The 17,686-nt window shown below is 40.0% G+C and overlaps 1 protein-coding gene and 1 non-coding gene across 2 annotated transcripts in view; one reads left to right on the top strand and one right to left on the bottom strand.

Annotated features, from left to right (window-relative positions):
- Positions 1–7,965, top strand: part of ANXA3 (annexin A3) — a 122,015-nt gene extending 114,050 nt beyond the window's left edge. Inside the window, exon 13 of the mRNA XM_049885931.1 lies at positions 7,920–7,965. Coding sequence (XP_049741888.1) covers positions 7,920–7,937 — 18 coding nt within the window. The 3' untranslated portion in view covers positions 7,938–7,965. The remainder of the gene's footprint in view (positions 1–7,919) is intronic.
- Positions 2,420–2,526, bottom strand: LOC126077629 (U6 spliceosomal RNA). The gene has a single exon (XR_007517801.1). It is a non-coding gene; the product is annotated as a U6 spliceosomal RNA (small nuclear RNA).
- Positions 7,966–17,686: the final 9,721 nt, after the last annotated feature.

Here is a 17,686-nt window from a genome sequence, read left to right as displayed (position 1 = left end):
TTTTATCTCTTGAGAGATAAAAGGTGGTGTAGGCCACACCCCAGGGAAACTTCCTTTATCGTGGATCAGGGAGGTGACCAGAGGAAGGGTGGCATTACAATTCCACCCTAATCATGTCAATTTAAAATTATAATCACAAAATGGTGGACAACCACACATGGCCTAACCAAGTTGATACACACATTTTTGGGGGGACATAATTCAATCCATGACACCTAGCATATAGTAGGAGCTCAGCAAATATTTGCTGAAGGAATGAATTAATGAATTGAGGACCAGAATACTCAAATGACTTGACCAAAATAATAGTTAGAGAACTAGACTATAATCTTGGCTCCCTAAATCCTTTACCAGTGTTCATTCAATTCTACCACCCTAGGATTGCACTAGAAAAAAAAAAAAAAGGATTGCATTAGCCTTGTGCAAGAAAGAAAAAATGCTTTAAGATGAAGAACAAGGGAAGAGGGAGAGTATATAGAAGAGAAAGCACAGTAATTTTAAGTAAAACTTGGAGTTGAATTTATAAGTGGCATAATACAAGACCAGGGCTGATGTTTTCCTGGGCCGGAGAGGGTCTGCTATGAGGTAGATCAATTATACTCATGGATAAATGATCTAAATTCTCACACCTGAAACAGGACTGGAAAACACTTGACTCTGGGCATAGTGAAAGTAGCTAAGAATGCCTATTTCTAAAATTTAAATGTGACCACTCAGCCCTTAGCCCACCTCCAATTGTCCAGTTTTTGTTTTCTATCTCATTTGAATAATAAATACAATGCTTACCCATTCATCCCAGAAAAACAAGTGTCTCCTAAGAATTGGCTACTGTTGTTGCTTTTACTTCAAACATCCTAAGTTGTTGCTTTTACTTCAAACATCCTAAGTGACTCACGCATATTAAACACTAATTAGATAATTAGCGTGGTCAAATAATACTCAGAAACCCTAGTGAAAATTCCAGCAAGAAACTCATTTTCCATATATGACTTAGTTGTGCCTTTTTTTACGAGGTGTGGACAGAAGCAGCGTAGGCAGAGAACGTTTGCTAAGAGCACATTTGTTTGTATTCACTAGACTATTAACCAAGACTGAAGTTTATGCCCCAGAAACAGAGAAAAGGAGTAATTAAAAAGGGACGACACGGCCAGATTTGGGCATGCTGCTCCAGAGTCCAACAAAATGGGTTTGGAAATTACCTTTGATGCTTTTACTCAGGAAAAAATTAATATAGAAAACAATAAAGAGATAAATCTGTCCTGTAATCCCATCACTTGAAAATAACTACAGACAGCATTTTAATATGTAATATGCATTCCTAAGAAATCTCAAAGCATCAGAAAACATTATACAGAAACGTGTAGCACTAGTTGACGCTGAGGAGGGGTGGCTGGGGAACAGGAGCGGGAGGGAAAATTTTTAGTGTACAAATCCTATCATGGATCTTTTAAATATTGTCCGTTATAAATGTACCTCCAATTAAAAATAAATAAAAATTAAAATTTAAAACCAAGATATTAAAAAAGTGTTTTAATGGTAACAGAGAACTTTCAGACTCACAGTAGAATACTTTTTTCTATACTAATTTCATTAACAAATGTTTTCATAACCATAAGTATATTTGGTTATTAAACCAAACCAGTTGCCATCAAGTCTGTTCTGACTCATGGGGACCCCATGTGTGCCAGAGTAGAATTGTGTTCTATAGGGTTTTCAATGACTGATATTTTGGAAGTAGATTGCCAGGCTTTTCTTCCAAGTTGCCTCTGGACAGACTTGAGCCTCCAACCTTTCATATAGTGGCTGAATGTGTTAGTCCTTGCACCACCCAGGGACTCCATTTGGTTATTGTCAACTTAGAAAAAATGGTAGGTCAAAACCTCCAAAACAAATGCCAACTCTTCCTTCTTTACCCTCTAATCCATGTATTCAGTGCTCTATGTCTCCTATGTCACCTTTGGGCTCGCCTGTAAAGTTCTGCTACAGCACAGTCCATCACAGCTAAGGGGAAGCAACAGCTTTTCTTCTATTTTTGTGATGCTAATTTCCAGTCAGTTCTAGTTATTACTAAGAGTAGTTCATATAATTATGCTCCTTAATTAGCTAATTGTGCTATATCCAGTTCTTGTATGGACACTTTAACTGTAGGAGAAATGCCTGTATAATTTTCCAAATGTCTCAAGGTATGTGTATACATATTTTACATAGAAGTTATTTTTGTTTTGTTTTTACAATAAAAAAGTGATCGTAGTGAACTACTTTGGAAGCTTTTTGTTTTGTTTTTACCCAACAATACATTATGAAATTCGTTTCCATGATAAAAATATAGATCTACAATATCATTTCAATTCATCAAATTCCACTTTATCCACCATAAAGGTGTAACCAATCTACGTTGCAGGGATATTTATTTTATTTAAAAAAATATTAACACTTCGAGAATTTATTTTTCTTCATTAAAAAGGGGCCATGCTAGTATTCTCAGTATCTTTACAATGTTAGCTTATGAACCATTAAAATGAAGGTAATTCCATCCTCATTTAAAGACAGAGGGGTCCTTGGGTGGTGCAAGCAGTTAACACACCCAGTTGCTAACTGAAAGTTTAGAGGTTTGAGTTCACCACAGGTGCCTCAGAAGGAAGGCGTGGTGATCTATTGCCCCAAAAATCAACTATTGAAAATCCTGTGGAGCACAGATCTACTTTGACACACATGGGCTCACCGCAAGTTGGAGCTGACTCAGTGGAAAACAGAAAAGGCCAATGAAGACTGAGACACTTACAGACCTAACAACTCTGGGAGGTACTGCCTTTGCTGAAGCTATAGCAAACCCGGGAGTGAGGAGGAGCATGTATCAGGTTTCAGGTCCACCCAAGGAAGGCAGGAGTTGTGCATGACAGCATTCTCAGATCTACTCTAAATGAAATCATTTCCTTAGACTGAGATCCCGTTCCATTCAATTCAAGCATTATTTATTTAATAAGTGCAAGGCATTGTGCTAAGAGAGGCCTGCAAACGAAACTGGATCATTCTAATTTTCCAGGACACTTGCAACCTAGCGGGGAGGACAGACATACAAAAATAAGTATGATAAAAGGAAGACGTGTAAGTATGACAAGATAGGGAAAACACAGAAGAGGAACAGATTAAATTAGACTGGATAAAGGGGTCACTGGATGGGGCAAACAGTTAAGCACGTGACTAGTAGCCAAAAGGTCAGCGGTTGAAGCCCACCCAGAGGGGCCTGGAAGACAGTCCCAGCAACCTGCTTCTGAAAGGTCACAGCCTTGAAAACGGTATGGAGCAGTTTTACTCTGCACAGGTGGGGTCACCATGAGTCTTAATTGACTCTACAACAACTATCAACCACAACAACAAAGTAGCATTTGAGTTGTTCCTTGAAGAGTATGTGGGCATGGGACCAGCAGACGAGAGAGGAAGAGCTCGAGGAAGCAGCAAGAGTCTAAGCTGTTGACAAAGATTTGATTGATTCAAGCTGCTCAAAGATACAAAATCTTTCCTTGGTTCTCTGTGTCCTTTTCAGTTCTCTCTTCCTGAGGCTATATTTCTGGGCATGCTCAGTGGATCTTCAGATTTTACAAACTGGTTGTACACAGCCAGGCATTTCAATAGAGAACAAAGTGCTGGGTAACAACATGAAGTCAATTTGTTGCTTGCCAAGACCTAGGAGGCCTGGGTGGTTTCCCAATCTGAAAGAGGCAGAAGGATATTAAAACCAGCCTCCCAAAGAAAAATCTGGATGGAATTATCAATACAGATAATACTATGTACTGATCCAGTTTGTGCAGGTACGCACAGCCTGAGATGGCTATTACCCATTGCCGTGAAGTCACCTCCGACTCGTAGTGACCTTACAGATGGATTAACTGTAAAAAAAAAACCAACCAGTTGCCCTCAGGTTGATTCTGACTTATGGCTACCTGACATGTGTCAGAAAAGAACTGCTCCAGCGTTTTCAGTGGCTGACTTTTTAGGAGATCCCTAGGCCTTTGTTCCTAGGTGTCTCTTAGGAGCCAAGTACCTGATCGGTTTGCACCACCAAGGGACTCCAGGCTAATTGTAGACTTCAATTATTTTCCATAATTGACTTACATATCATTAATGGCTTACCTTGTGAAGAATTTTTTTTTTTTTAATTTTTATTGTGCTTTAAGTGAAAATTTACAAATCAAGTCAGTCGCTCACACAAAAAATTATATACTCCTTGCTACATACTCCAAATTGCTCTCCTGCTAATGAGACAGCCCGCTTCCTCCCTCTACTCTCTCTTTTCATGTCCATTCACCAGCTTCTAACCTCCTCTACACTCTCATCTGCATTCCAGGGAGGAGATGCCAACATAGTCTCAAGTGTCCACCTGATCCAAGTGAGCTTACTCCTCACCAGCATCCCTCTCGAACCCATTGGCCAGTCCAATCCATGTCTGAAGAGTTGGCTTTGGGAATGATTCCTGTCCTGGGCCAACAGAAGGTCTGGGGGCCATGGCCACCGGGGTCCTTCTAGTCTCAGTCAGACCATTAAGTCTGGTCTTTTTATGAGAATTTGGGGTCTGCATCCCACTGCTCTCCTGCTCCCTCAGGGGTTCTCTGCTATGTTCCCTCTCAGGGCAGTCATCAGTTGTAGCCAGGCACCATCTAGCTCTTCTGGTCTCAGGCTGATGTAGTCTCTGTTTTACATGACCCTTTCTGTCTCTCGGGCCCGTAATTACCTTGTGTCCTTGGTGTTCTTCATCCTCCTTTGATCCAGGTGGGTTGAGACTGATTGATGCATCTTAGATGGCCACTTGCTAGCATTTAAGACCCCAGACGCCTCTCTCCAAGGTGGGATGCAGAATGTTTTCTTAATAGATTTTATTAATTGACTTAGATGCCCCCTGAAACCATGGTCCCCAAACCCCCGCCCCTGCTACGCTGGCCTTCGAAGCACTCAGTTTATTCCGGAAACTTCTTTGCTTTTGGTTTAGTCCAGTTGTGCTGGCCTCCCTTGTATTCTGTGTTGTCTTTCCCGTCACCTAAAGTAGTTCTTATCTATTTTCTAATTAGTGAAAACCCCTTTCCCGCCCTCCCTTCCTCCCCCTACTCGTAACCATCAAAGAATATTTTCTTCGCTGTTTAAACTATTTCTTGAGTTCTTATAACAGTGGTCTTATACAATATTTGTCCTTTTGCAACTGACTAATTTCAGCATAATGCCTTCCAGATTCTTCCATGTTATGAAATGTTCCTTGTGAAGAATTTTTCATGTACTATTTTTTATATTTAAAAAAAAAAATTTATAGAACAGAAAACAGAGATAAATCTCAGTTCTGGACCAAAGAGAAAAAGTTGGTGCGATTTAAACAGGAAATGACTGTGCTATAATGAATTCAGGAGTATAAGTGAATAAACAATCCAGGCACAAATGATGGGTGTGAGGTGTCCTGGGAACAATAGAGCTAATTGCCAGCTCAAATAGGTGAAATCCCAGTCTGATGAAAGGCTTCAGTGCTCAAAGGAGCTCACTACGAGATCCACCACGCCGGTGTCACAGGTTTCCCCCAGCTCAACTCTTACTCACCATCCTGAGGCCTTTTGCCCAATCACTCATGTTTGATCCTTGTTCTAGGAACAAGGTACAAAGTATTTGGGGGACCTGATAGACCCAATAACTGAAATGAGCCAGAAAATGATCCAAGAAAGTCTGGGCCAACCCAGGAATTCCTTATTTTAATCTTCGCTTACTATTCTAAATCAAAAATTTTAAACATGATTATAAAAATAACTACCTACTCACGATGAAAATTGTAGAAAATACAGAAATATATGACACAGAAAAGAGACTATCCACAAGCTTCCACCACCACATCTTACCCATTTGCTTGGCTTGTGGCATAGTGGTTAAGAGCTACTTCTGCTAACCAGAAGGTCAGCAGTTCAAATCCACCAGGCGCTCCTTGGAAACCCTACGGGGTAGTTCTATTCTGTCCTTTAGGGTCATTACGAGTCGGAATTGGCTTGACGGCAACGGGTTTGGTTTGTTTGGTTATACACACATAGCTCTGTCTTCCCTTCTTTAAATATCATATGTAAGTGCACAGCACCCAAATTTATATCCCCAGTCCATATTTCTCCCCTATACTCTGATTTGGAGTCCAGTTACTTATGTGCTATCTCCATTTGGATGTCTACCAGGCATCTCAAACTTAGTCATATGTCTAATACCAAGCTTTTGATCTTTCCCAGACTTTCTCTCCCTGTAGTCTTCTGAACATAAGTTAATGGCAACACTGTCCTTCTACTTTCTCATGCCAAGGACATTGCAGCCCTTTTTGACTCTTCTCTTTCACACCCCATATCCAATCCATCAGCAAATATTTGCATCATTTCTCACCAGATTATTGCAATAATCTCCCAACAGGTCTTCCTGCTTTTCAGCCAGTTTCTCAATGTTGTATTCAAGATGGTCCTCTTTAAACGTAAGTCAGAGATGTCACTTCTCTGCTCTAACCCACCTAAGGCTTCCATCTCATGAAGAGTAAAAGACAAAGTTCTTATAACGGCCATATAAAATCTGCCCCCACCTTCCCCCCCGCCGCCACCCGTCTTACTTTATGTTATACTATTTTCTCCTTGTTGTCTCCGTTCTAGGTACCTTGGTCTTCCTGTGTTCTGTGAACATACCAAGCACTTTCCTGCCTCAGGGTCTCTGTACTTCTTTTGCCTTCTGCTCCTCCCCCAGATTTCTGCATGACTCATTCTCTTACCTCCTTCAGGTCTTTACTTGTTCTTCTTAGGAGACTTATTCTGACCTCCATTTTTAATTGCAAACCCCTGTCTCCAACACTCTATCTCTCCTTTTTTACTTTATTTTTCTCTATCTTGCTTTTCACTCACTAACAGACCATAATTATTTAATTATTGGTCACCCTCTACTAAAAATTTCATGAATTGCTATATCCCCAGCACCTAGATTAGTGCCCAGCACATAGTTGGTGCTTTAAAAATACTTGCGGAATAAAGCAAAAGTAAGCTATGAGATGCTATGAGAAAGCAAAGGCATGGAATTCTGAGTCAGGATCATGAGAAAATGATAGGTACCAAAATGTCTCCACTCAATAATCTGATTGTTATTACAGAATCTGCGCCAAAAGTACAGGAAAGAACCAGAATTTTTGCAGGTGAAGTGAACGCATCTTCTAGATTCTCTTAGGCATTTTTTTGTAAATTTTACACATTACAAGGATTGAAAATTTTTGTGTGTGTACTAAAGTGAAATAAGTGGAGCCCTGGAGGTGCGTGGTTAAGAGCTCAGGCTGCTAACCAAAAGATCGACTGTTTGAATCCACCAGATCCTTGGAAATCCTATGGGGCAGTTCTACTCTGTCTTATGGGGTTGCTGAGTCAGGATCAACTCGACAGCAATGGGGTTTTTTTGTTGTTGCTGTTAAAGCAAAATAAAAGGTTTTGAAAAAGATTATATTGAACTTCTCAACATTTCTATCTAGTCACAGAATGTAGCAAGAAGGTCTGAAAACAGAGCTTGTATCAAAGAGGGAAAGAAAGAAACAGAACTGAATGAATTCTAAATTGATAGGTTCCTTAAAATGTCTCATTTAAACTTTCTGCAACTCTGAGAGTCAAGGAGTATGAATAAAATAAAATTGAGGCTCTGAGAGAATAAGTAATTTCTCCAAAGTCACACAGCTAGTAAGTGGCAGGCTTAGAATTTATTCTTATTGTGTCACTGACTAATAGAGAACCTAGAATCTATAGCTAATTTCCTGGAAAATTGGATGACTTAAAATATTAATTAATATTTCTGTGTCACAGTTGTCTGCAAAAAAAATGTGTATTCACTTTAGACACATACCTTAGAGTGAATCTAATTTCAAATTTTTCTGGTTTTTGTTCATTTGTTAGCTCTTTCCGAAGAAATAGAAGTGGTGGAACAGTGATTAAGAACTATGTATGACTGCTAACCAGAAGGTAGGCAATTCAAATCCGCCAGCTGCTCCTTGGAAACCTTTTGGGGCAGTTGTACCCTGCCCTAAAGGGTCACTATGAGTCGGAATCCACTGGAGGGCAATGGGTTTTGATGGCTCTTAGGTTTTGTAGTTCAAGTCTTTAAATTCTCACCTTAAACCACAACAATAATCACAATAAAAAGTCTCCTGGAACATTTTCCGAAGCAAAACAAATACTCTAGCCTTGTGAGGGTATCAGGCAAAGTTAGAAATGGAACTCCTTGCTGGCTATTCATGTGAAGGACTTTGTTTAAGAGAATCCTATGTTGCCAGCACAGTCACTTGTCAAGGACAATAGCTCTTGGCACAGCATTAGTATGTGAGGGTTGGGAGAGCTGCCAATGAAAGCAAACTCTGATGGTACGTGCAATGTTGTGCTGGGGCATCAGCTGAAGTTCACCACTGATGGCCATCTGAAACTGCCTTTCACCAACAGTACATCCAAATGACAACTCAGCAAAATGCAGAATGAATTTCTAGGAAGAGGCGACATGGTGTAATGGAAAAAGAATTTGAATAGGAGTGAGGAAACTCTAATTTTAATTGCAATGTTGTGACACATACCTCCTTAACCTCCCTGGGCCTTGTTTTCCTCATTGATTCATTCACCCATGCACACAGCTAGACATCGACTCATGAATACAGCCCAGCATTCAATAAGTAATAAGTATGTATTGAAATGCAATCCCAATCCAAATACCAACAACATTCTTTAAAGAGATGAGAAAACTAATCATTAACTTTATATGGAAAGGGAAGAAGCCCAGGATAAGTAAAGCACTATTGAAGAAGAAGAATAAAGTAGGAGGAGTCGCACTACCTGACCTCAGAAACTACTATACAGCTACAATAGTCAAAACAGCCTGGTACTGGTACAAAGACAATTGACCAATGGAACAGAATTGAGAGCCCAGACGTAAATCCATCCACCTATGGTCACCTGATCTTCGACAAGGGCCCTGAAGAACCCCCACCCATTGCCATTGAGTCCATTCCGACACTTAGCTACCCTATAGGACACAGTAGAGTTGCCCTAAGGGTTTCCAAGGAGCATCTGGATTCAAACTGCAGACCTTTTGTTTAGCAGCCTGAACTCTAACCCCTGCACCACCAGGATTCCTCAAATGGGGAAAAGACAGCCTTTTTACAAGTGATGCTGGCAAAACTGGATGTCCATCTGCAAAAAAATGAAACAGGACCCACACCTCACACCGTACACAAAAACTAATTCAAAATGGATCAAAGGCCTAAATATAAAGACAAAAACTATAAAGTGCATAGAAGAAAAAATAGGATCAACATTAGAGGCCCTACTACACAGCATTAACAGGATACAAACTATAACGAACAGTACACAAACTCCAGAACATAAGCTAGATAACTGGATCTTCTAAAAATTAAACACTTATAGTCATCAAAAGACTTCACCAAAAGAGTAAAAAGAGAACCTACAGACTGGGAAAAAATTTTTTTTGGCTATTACAAATCAGACAAATTTCTAATCTCAAAAATCTGTAGGAAAATCCAGCACCTCTACAACAAAAAGACAAACAATCCAGTTAAAAAATGGGCAAAGGAAATGAACAGACACTTCACCAAAGAAGACATTCAAGTGGCCAATATACACATGAGGAAATGCTCATGGTCACTAGCCATTAGAGAAATGCAAATCAAAACCACACTGAGATACCATCTCGCCTGGGATTACTGGCACAAATCAAAAAAGCAGGAAATAACAAATGTTGGCAAGGCTGTGGGGAGATGGGAACTCTCATGCACTGCTGATGGGAATACAAAATGATACAACCATTTTGGAAGGCAATATGGCGCTTCCTTAGAAAGCTAGAAATAGAAATACCGTATCATCCAGCAATCCCACTCCTAGGAATATATCCTAGAGAAATAAGAGTCATCACATGAATAGACACATGCACATCCGTGTTCATTGCAGCATTGTTCACAACGGCAAAAACATGGAAACAACCTAGATGCCCATCAACATATGAATGGATAAACAAACTGTGTTACAGTGGAGTACTATGCAGCGATAAAGAACAATGATGAATCTGCAAAGCATCTCATAACATGGATGAATCCGGAGGACATTATGCTGAGTGTAATAAGTCAATCACAAAGGCACAAATATTGTATGAGACCACTACTGTAAAAATTTATGAAAAGGCTTACACACAAAAAGAAATAATTCTTGATGGTTACGAGGGAGGGGAGGAGTGGGAACAGAAAACACTAAATAGACAATAGATTCATGGTAACTTTGGTGAAGGGTAAGACAGTACACAATACTGGGGAAGCCAGTACAACTTGCACAAGGCAAGGTCATGGAAGCTCCATAGACACATCCAAACTCCCTGAGGGACCGAATTGCTGGGCTGAGAGCTGTGGTCACCATGGTCTCAGGGAACATCTAGCTTAATTGGCATAACACAGTTTATAAAGAAAATTTTCTACATTCTACTTTGATGAGTAGCATCTGAGGTCTTAAAAGCCTGTGAGCAGTCATCTGAGATACTCCACTGGTCTCACCCCTTCGGCAGCAAGGAAGAATGAAGAAAACTAAAGATACAAGGGAAAGATTAGTCCGTAGGACTAATGGACCACATCCACCATGGCCTCCACTAGAATGAGTCCAGTACAACTAGATGGTGCCCACGTACCACCACTGACTGCTCTGACAGGAATCATAATAGAGAGTCCAGGACAGAGCTGGAGAAAAATGTAAAACAAAATTCTAACTCACAAAAAAAGACCAGACTTGCTGGCCAGACAGAGACTGGAGAAACCCCAAAAGTATGGCCTCCAGAGACCCTTTTAGCTCAGTAATGAATTCACCCCCCAGGTTCATCCTTCGGCCAAAGATTAGACAGGCCCATAAAACAAAATGAGATTAAGGGGGAACACCAGCCCAGGGGAAAGGACTAGAAGGCAGAAGGGGACAGGAAAGCTGGTAGTAAGGAACCCAAGTTTGAGAAGGGCGAATGCTGCCATGTCATGGGGTTGTTAACCAATGTCATAAAACGAGATGTGTACTAACCATTTAATGAGAAACTAGTTTGTTCTGTAAACCATCTAAAGTATAATGAAGAAAAAAGTATGTTTTGAACATTGAATTATTTTCAAGGCACTGGGTCAAAAGGTGTGCGCATTTCATGATATTTCATTACAGTTACTAGGAATGATAATAGGCCCATCTATATCAAAGCAATGCAATGAAGATGATAACCCAGTTTCTACAATGGTAAATGGACATAATTATGTTTTTGTTGCTTACTTCATGGTCTATTATAAGAACCATATGAGATAATTTTGTGGGTATACTTTATAAATTTAAAGCATTATGTAAATATGAAGAAAAATAGATCTGTTGACTACGGTGAAACTTATGGAGACAGAGAGGATGCTATGAAAATGAGATTCAGAACCATTTTTCTTATTTTTTTGTAAGAGCAAGACTTCCAAAACTAAAAACAGATGTTAGTTTAAAGAATTTTCTTACAGTTTTTCAAAGAAAACCCACAGATAATAATAAAACCTGTAGTTCTCAAACTGTAGTCTTGTATCATACTAGTTTTCAGTAGTTTTAGGTGTTTAGCCTCTAAAATTTAATATTAGGACTGGAAATGGGCAGGCTTTTGTTGCACATAAAAGGAAAATGTGAAATACCAGTGCCTAAAACAAACTAGATATTTTTTGTTGTTGTTTTTCTTCACATGAAAGAAGCCTAGAAAGAGACAAATTCACTATGGTCATTTCATGGTGTCATCTGGACCCTAGGCTTTTTTCTCCATTATCCTAACATGTGGCTTTTATTATTAAGGCCATCTTATGGCTGCTGTCTTAGGCTGTGTTCTCTAAAGGAGCAAAACCAGTAAAGAGTATATATATATATATATACACACACACACACACATATAAATATACAGAAAGAAATTTATCTCAAGGAAATGGTTCATGCCATTGTGGAGGTTGGCAAGGCCCAAATCCATGGGTCAGGCATCAGGCTGTAGGCTTCTTCTGACTCTCATGGTTGCAGGGGCTGATAAACTCAAAATCGACAGGTCAGATGGCAGGCTGCTGGCTCATGTGCCAAGAATTGGAGGTCAGAGGATGCAGGATCAAGACAGAGAGAGAGAAAGATTTGCCAGAACATCCATATATTTCCGACGCAGGCCATCCCCAAAGGAAACTCCTCTTATATAGGAAAAAGAAAGGAAAGAAGGAAGGAGGGAGGGAAGGAAGGAAGACTGGACCTCTCTTAGTTATATAGTTCTCCTATAACAGAAATACAATGAGTGTGTGGCTTTAACGAACCGAAATTTATTTCCTCACAGTCTAGAAGGCTAAAAGTTTGAATTCAGGGCGCTGGCTCTAGGGGAAGGCTTTCTTTCTCTGTCGGCTCTGAGGGAACACTTTCCAGCTTCTCTTTCTTGTCTCCTTGGTGATCTTAATGTGGCATGGCATCTATCTTCGCCAGTGTCTGCTTGCTTGCTTAATCTTCTTTTACATCTCAAAAGAGGTTGTCTTAAAACACACTGTACACTAATAATGCCTATTAACATAATGAAGAAAACCCATTTCCAAATGGGATTATAGCAAGTATAGGAGTTAGGATTTATAACACATATTTTTGGAGGACACAATTCAATCCATAACAGGACCCCTGTCAGATGAGTAGAATCCCTGTAAGCAATCTTCCTGGATGTTCCATCTGTAAATCAAACTTTTGTCTCCTTGACAGATATTAGTCATGCGGCTACATTTAGCTGCAAGGGATGCTGGGAAATGTACTTTTCATCCTGGGAGACCTTATGCCAGCTAAAATTTGAAGTTCTGTTAAAGAGGAAGGGAATAATAGATGTGAGGGTAGGCAAATAGCATTCTCTTATACACATAATATTCAGGAAAAACAAAAGATATATTAATGGATAGAATTTTCTCAATTTTAAGTTTCCTCCATGAATGTTTTATATTCCTTTGGTTTTAAAAACGTTGTTGTTAGGTACCATCGAATTGGTTCCGACTCATGGTTATCTTATGTATAACAGAAAAAAATGTTGCCTGGTCTTGCACCATCTTCACGATCGTTGGTATGTTTGAGTCCATTGTTGTTGCTATTGATAAAATACTACCATTCTTCTATATTTGTATACAATTTTGTGCTTGCTTTTTAGAATTTAAATATTGTATTTCATTTTATTCTGCAAAAAGCAACATGATTTTCAGACATTTCCTCACATTTGAACCCCCATTAATTCAAATAAGATAAAATCACGGAAGTCTAGTCTAGAAATACACTCGATATGGAACTGAGCTGCTGGCTTCCCAGTCCTCTAGCAAGCTAAGCACATGTCATGGATAGAATTGTGTCCCCCCAAAACATCTGTCAACTTGGCTAGGTCATGATTCCCAGTATTGTATGCTCATCTTCCATTTTGTCATCTTAAATAATTTCCCTGTGTTGTAAATCCTATCATTATGATGTAATGAGATGGATTAGTGGCAGTTACATTGATGAGATCTACAAGATTAGATAGTGTCAAGCCAATTTCTTTTGAAATATAAAAGAGAGAAACAAGCAGAGAGACATGTGCATATTTTTAAATCTGCCCTTGAATTCCTAGCAACATGGCTATGCTCTGAATGAAATCCTCTTGGTGTTTTATGATGACCTTATCCCATATGTGTGTTTGTGGGCTTTCCTGTTCATTTAGAATTTGCCTTCTCAAGTCGTTACGTAACTCTGAGCAACAGTGCCTGTGGAGCTTACGTCTAAGCCAATGAGCATGGCAAATGAAAAAGCAGATCATCCAAAACTGTCCTCATTGATCTTCAGCAAATTTTACTCGAGTGTGATAATGGATAATATTGTTCAATAATTTCCACATTCGGTTGGATCACCTTTCTTTGGAATAGGCATAAATATGGATCTCTTCCAGTCAGCTGGCCAGGTGGCTATCTTTCAAATTTCTTGGCATAGACGAATGAACACTTCCAGCATTTGCATTCATTTTTTGAAACATCTCAATTGGCATTCCGTCAATTCCCGGATCCTTGTTTTTCGCCAATGCCTTCAGTGCAGCTTGGACCTCTTCCTTCAGTACCATCAGTTCATGATCATATGCTACCTACTGAAATGGCTGAATGTCCACCAATTCCTTTTGATATAGTGACTTTGTGTATTCCTTCCATCTTCTTTTGATGCTTCCTGCATAGTTTAATGTCCTTCAATATTGCAACTTCAGGCTTGAATTTTTCTTCAGTTCTTTCAGCTTGAGAAATGCCAAGTATGTTCTCCGCTTTTGGTTTTCTAACTCTGGGTCTTTGCACATGTCATTGTAATACTTTGTCTTCTCAAGCCTCCCTTTGAAATCTTCTGTTCAGCTCTTTCATTTCTTCCATTCACTTTGGCTACTTGACGTTCAAAAGCAAATTTGAGTCTCTTCTGACATCCATCTTGGTTTTTTCTTTTTTTCCTGTTTTTTTTAAATGACCTCTTGCTTTCTTTCTGTATAATGTCCTTGATGTTATTCCACAACTTGTCTAGTCTTGGGTCGTTAGTGTTCAATGCGTCAAACGTATTCTTGAGATGGCCTCTAAATTCAGGTGGGATATACTCAAGGTTGTACTTTGGCTGTAGTGGACTTCTTCTAAACTTGACCTTTAGCAAGTCATATAACTTCATTAAACCTCAGAGACTTCGTCAATAAACTGGGGGTAGTAATAGTCAATACTTGTAGGACTTGTAAGAATTAAATTCTATTACCCGAAGGTATTGTGGTTGGTGGATAGGAAGCATGTAGTAAATGTTACCTGTACTATTAACCAAGGAACCCAGTGGCTCAGCAGCTAAGTGCTCAGCTGCTAACCAAAAGGTCAATGATTCAAACCCACGAGCTGTTCCGCAGGAGAAGGATGTGGCAGTCTGTTTCCATAAAGATTACAGCCTTGGAAACCCTGTGGGGGCAGTTCTACTCTGTCCTACAGGGTCACTGTGAGTCAGAATCAGCTCAGTGGCAACAGGTTTGGTGGGTTTTATACTATTAGCCAATACCATTATGGGAGACATCTCTGTATATCAACAACAAAATTTCTTCCAAATTTGAAAGTTCATTTATTTCAAGTAATATTTGATTAAATGCAATTCTAGTACAATAGAACACCCTTGGAATGATTATAATAAGAATTAACCTGTTTCCAGATCCTCTCAGTAGGAAAATTGAGACTTGGTAAATGCTTATCATATCTGTGTTGTTGTAGCTAGCTGCTGTCGAGCTGGCCCCTGACTCGTGGTGATCCCATGCACAATGGAATGAAATGCTGCCCAGTTCTGTGCCATCCCCATGATTGGCTGTGGATCAGATCATTGTGATCTTTAGGGTTTTCATTGGCTAATTTTCAGAAGTAGGTCACCAGGCCTTTCTTCCTAGCCCATCTTACACTGGCAGTTTCGCTGAAAGCTGTTCAGCAGAACAATATGCAACCCTCCACGGACAGACGGGTGTGGCTACACTTGAGGTTCATCGGCTAGGAATTGAATCTGGGTCTCTCGCATTCTGTAGTTCATTCTAAACTAGAGGCGAGTCCCTCACTACTTTTATTTTGTCCTCTCTGCGTATCTTTAACATCTCTATGGCTTTGTGGCTTTGCTCTCTTCCCAATTTACAGTCAGTTTCATCAGCACTCCTGTTTCCTGTTTTGCCCAAGTCTAGGCTTCGTGTTTTGCTTCTCTAGCTCCTTCCCCTTCCTCATCAACATTTCCAGTAGGGATAGGCAATGCCTCCAGCTCCTCTCGCTGCAGCTTTTCCTTGTCTTTCTTTTTTTAACCTCCTTTGAACCTTCATAAGCTTCCTGTAATGACTATGTCTCTGTTTCAGCTATTTTAGTATTTCTGTGGCTTTTGATTTTGATCTGAATTCATGTCTTCTAGCCGAAACCATCTCAAACAAGTAGTTTGAGGTTTCTGCTGGAAAATAATTTGAATTTGTTTACAGGGCCACCAACTCCTGATTTAAAACTCATGAGATTTCTGGGGTGGAGGAGTGGCCTTCCCAGATCACCTTTCTCTTGTTACCACTGAGCTGTGTTATTAGCAGGGATGGACTGTTTGTTTAATGGCCAACATTGCTCCTTATAATTATAAATAATTACTGCTAAATCGGAAGAATTACAAGTCTTTCATTTCACCAGGGTTGGCAAAGAGTTAATTAAAGTCAACTGCAGACATGGCTATACCTACATTATTTGATGTACCTACATCAATAAGAACAGTGATAAACAACAAATACATACACGTGCGCACACAGGTACACAAACACCTGCTGATTCCATTGCAATCTGCTGACACCTTTCTTCAAAACAAACAAACCTGTTGCCGTCGAGCCGATTCTGACTCCTAGCGACACTGTAGGACAAAGTAGAACTGCCCCGTAGAGTTTCCGTGGAGCGCCTGGTGGATCCAAAGTACTGGCCTTTTGGTTAGCAGCTGTAGCACTTAACCATTATGCCACCAGGGTTTCCTCAAAGTGGATATGAACAAAATAACTCAGTTGCAGGAGTAGATGACCTATTTTGCTTCTTTTTTTTTTGTCGGGGTAAAGGAGGGGTACCATTGCTTGAGTGAAGTGCGAAAAGCCCAAAATATTTCTCAGGATGCTCTCAAATGATTGGACTCTGAGGCATGAATTCGTTCATTCAGCCAATATTTACTAAGCACCTACTATACTTCAGTTGCTCTCATTATAGCTGGGAACAAAACAGACCAGGTTCCTGCCACCCAGCACCTTATATTCTGATGGATGGTCATCTTTCAGAATCAGATAGGCTGCTCATTTGAGAAAAAAAAAAAAAAACGTGGCTCAAGATTCCAAGAGGAGACCGTTGAGGCAGGTGTCCAGCGTTGAGTTTATCACATGCCCCACTGTGTGGTTTCCTAACAGGCCAAACGCAATAGAGGCTGGGGTGTTGCTTCCTCTTCCTTCCTGTTTCGGCTGCTCAGAACTCACAGCAACATTTCAGGAGCTACACATTTCATTTTGTACCCAGCTAAGACTTTTGCTTTGCTTCTTCTCATTCTCCTCCAATGAGGGCATCATTCCACTGCTCTAATAGTATTTCTGCTCTATACAACTCCAGGTCTACTTCTATCTCTTATTATGCTTTGATTTTCTTTAAGAGAGAGGGTAGTTCTTCAGAAGGTCTTCTCTTGCTCTGTAATATAACTGCTTAGATTCCCCGAGATCTTTACTGGAAAATGCCACCCACGAAAAGCCACCACTGGGAGTCCCTGGGAGGCACAAACGGTTAAGATCTCGACTACTAGCTGAAAGGCTGTTGATTCAAACTCACCCAGAGGCAACTCAGGAGATAGGCCTGTTGATCTGCTTCTGAAAGGTCACAGCCTTGAAAGTTCTAGGAAGTAGCTTTACTCTGCACGCATGGGATTGCCACAAATCGGAATTGACTCGACAGCAACTAACGATGACAAAAGTCACCTCTAAGTTCTTAATTGGGTTCCCATTTCAGTCCTCTTGTCTTTTTGATTTATATGGTGAAGAAAAACATAGGCCAAGTATTTGCAATTCACTTCCTCCATTCATTTGTATGTGATTAGGTTTTTGTAACATACATACAGATATGAAGCAATTT

The sequence above is a fragment of the Elephas maximus genome, chromosome 5 (assembly GCF_024166365.1).
Source record: "Elephas maximus indicus isolate mEleMax1 chromosome 5, mEleMax1 primary haplotype, whole genome shotgun sequence".
In the NCBI taxonomy this organism is placed as follows: Eukaryota; Metazoa; Chordata; class Mammalia; order Proboscidea; family Elephantidae; genus Elephas; species Elephas maximus.
This window is presented reverse-complemented; position numbering and strand designations above follow the sequence as displayed.